This window comes from Alexandromys fortis, unplaced genomic scaffold (genome assembly GCF_014885135.2).
Source record: "Alexandromys fortis isolate MF-2015 unplaced genomic scaffold, M_Fortis_MF-2015_v1.1 scaffold_8147, whole genome shotgun sequence".
NCBI lineage: Eukaryota > Metazoa > Chordata > Mammalia > Rodentia > Cricetidae > Alexandromys > Alexandromys fortis.
In genome coordinates this window covers 1-1,276 of record NW_026076003.1, presented here as the reverse complement: position 1 = coordinate 1,276, position 1,276 = coordinate 1, and the positions used below count along the sequence as shown (strand labels likewise).

At 51.1% G+C, this 1,276-nt stretch overlaps 1 protein-coding gene across 1 annotated transcript; it reads left to right on the top strand.

The window, feature by feature from the left end:
* Window positions 1-20: 20 nt before the first annotated feature.
* Eif1ad (eukaryotic translation initiation factor 1A domain containing) lies at window positions 21-1,276 on the top strand. The gene is made up of 4 exons (XM_050134032.1): window positions 21-262; window positions 362-470; window positions 630-738; window positions 871-1,276. The coding sequence occupies exons 1-4, from the start codon at window positions 176-178 to the stop codon at window positions 920-922; spliced, it is 357 nt and encodes a 118-aa protein (XP_049989989.1). The 5' UTR covers window positions 21-175; the 3' UTR covers window positions 923-1,276.

Here is a 1,276-nt window from a genome sequence, read left to right as displayed (position 1 = left end):
GGCGTGCGCCACCACCGCCGGGCTAAAGCTCATGTTTTTAACAGGGCAAGGAGGTGCTTTCTCGCATAAGGCTGCTTCTCTTGAAAGCAGTCCTGGCTTCTAAGTGTGCCATCACAATAACTCTGGAAGAAGAGCTGACCATCTCGGCCCCTAGCAGCCCTGGACAGAGCCCAGCATGTCTCAGGCCACCAAGAGAAAGCATGTGGTGCGGGAGGTGCTGGGGGAGCACGTGGTGCCCTCGGACCAGCAGCAGATAGTAAAGGTGAGTGGGCTGGAGCTGCGTGTGGGAGGGCTCAGTGCAGGGCAGTGTGTGCTTGCTCTAACTGATGACACGCCTAAGTCTTGGTCTTTCCTGGAGCAGGTCCTCAGGACTCCTGGGAACAATCTGCATGAGGTAGAGACAGCTGAAGGGCAGCGCTTCCTGGTGAGCATGCCCTCCAAATTCCGCAAGAACATCTGGATCAAGAGAGGTTAGAAGCCATATCCCTTTGCAGTAAGGGCCAGGCCTCGGCTCTTGATTTTTCTAATCAATCAAGAGAGGTTAGAAGCACCCCTCCACAGTACAGGGCCGTGCTGGGCTCCTGGTTTTCTCCCTCACGCAGGAACGCCTTTGTCTTTGTCACCTACAGGGGACTTCCTCATAGTTGACCCTATTGAAGAGGGAGAAAAAGTGAAGGCTGAGATTTCTTTTGTGCTCTGCAAGAACCACGTGCGCTCTCTGCAGAAGGAGGGGCACTGGTAGGATAATCTTGGGTTCTGGGGAAAGTGACTTCCTTGCTAAGGAATGGGGCAGGGGCGGGGTGAGGAAACAGATGTTTGTTTGCTTAGAGTCTCTCTTTGTGTTCTGACCTGACTCTTCTCTTCTCACAGGCCTGAAGCCTTCTCTGAGGTAACTGAGAAACAAAGCAATATGAACAGGTGAGGAGCAAGCCCCAGCCCAGGGAAGACAAAAGTACAAGTTCACACCTTGGTGCCTGAAGGAAAAAGATGGTCCTGCTTTTCTCCTGTTGAGAACTTGAGCATACATAGTGGAGTGGGTAGCTGTGAGTGTGGCTTGACAGTCTCATGCTCCACGTTACAGGTTGGCTTACTAGGCAAGTGTCCTCAGGTGCGTTGTTTAATATATTCAGACAGATTCCTAACTGGGTATGCTAGCACATGCCTGTAATTCTGGCAATTATAAGGTGGAAGCAGGAGTTTGAACCAGCATGGTCTACATGTAACAGGTCCAAAAGCCAGCCTGAGCTACATGAAACCTTTTCTAAAAAAAATTTAA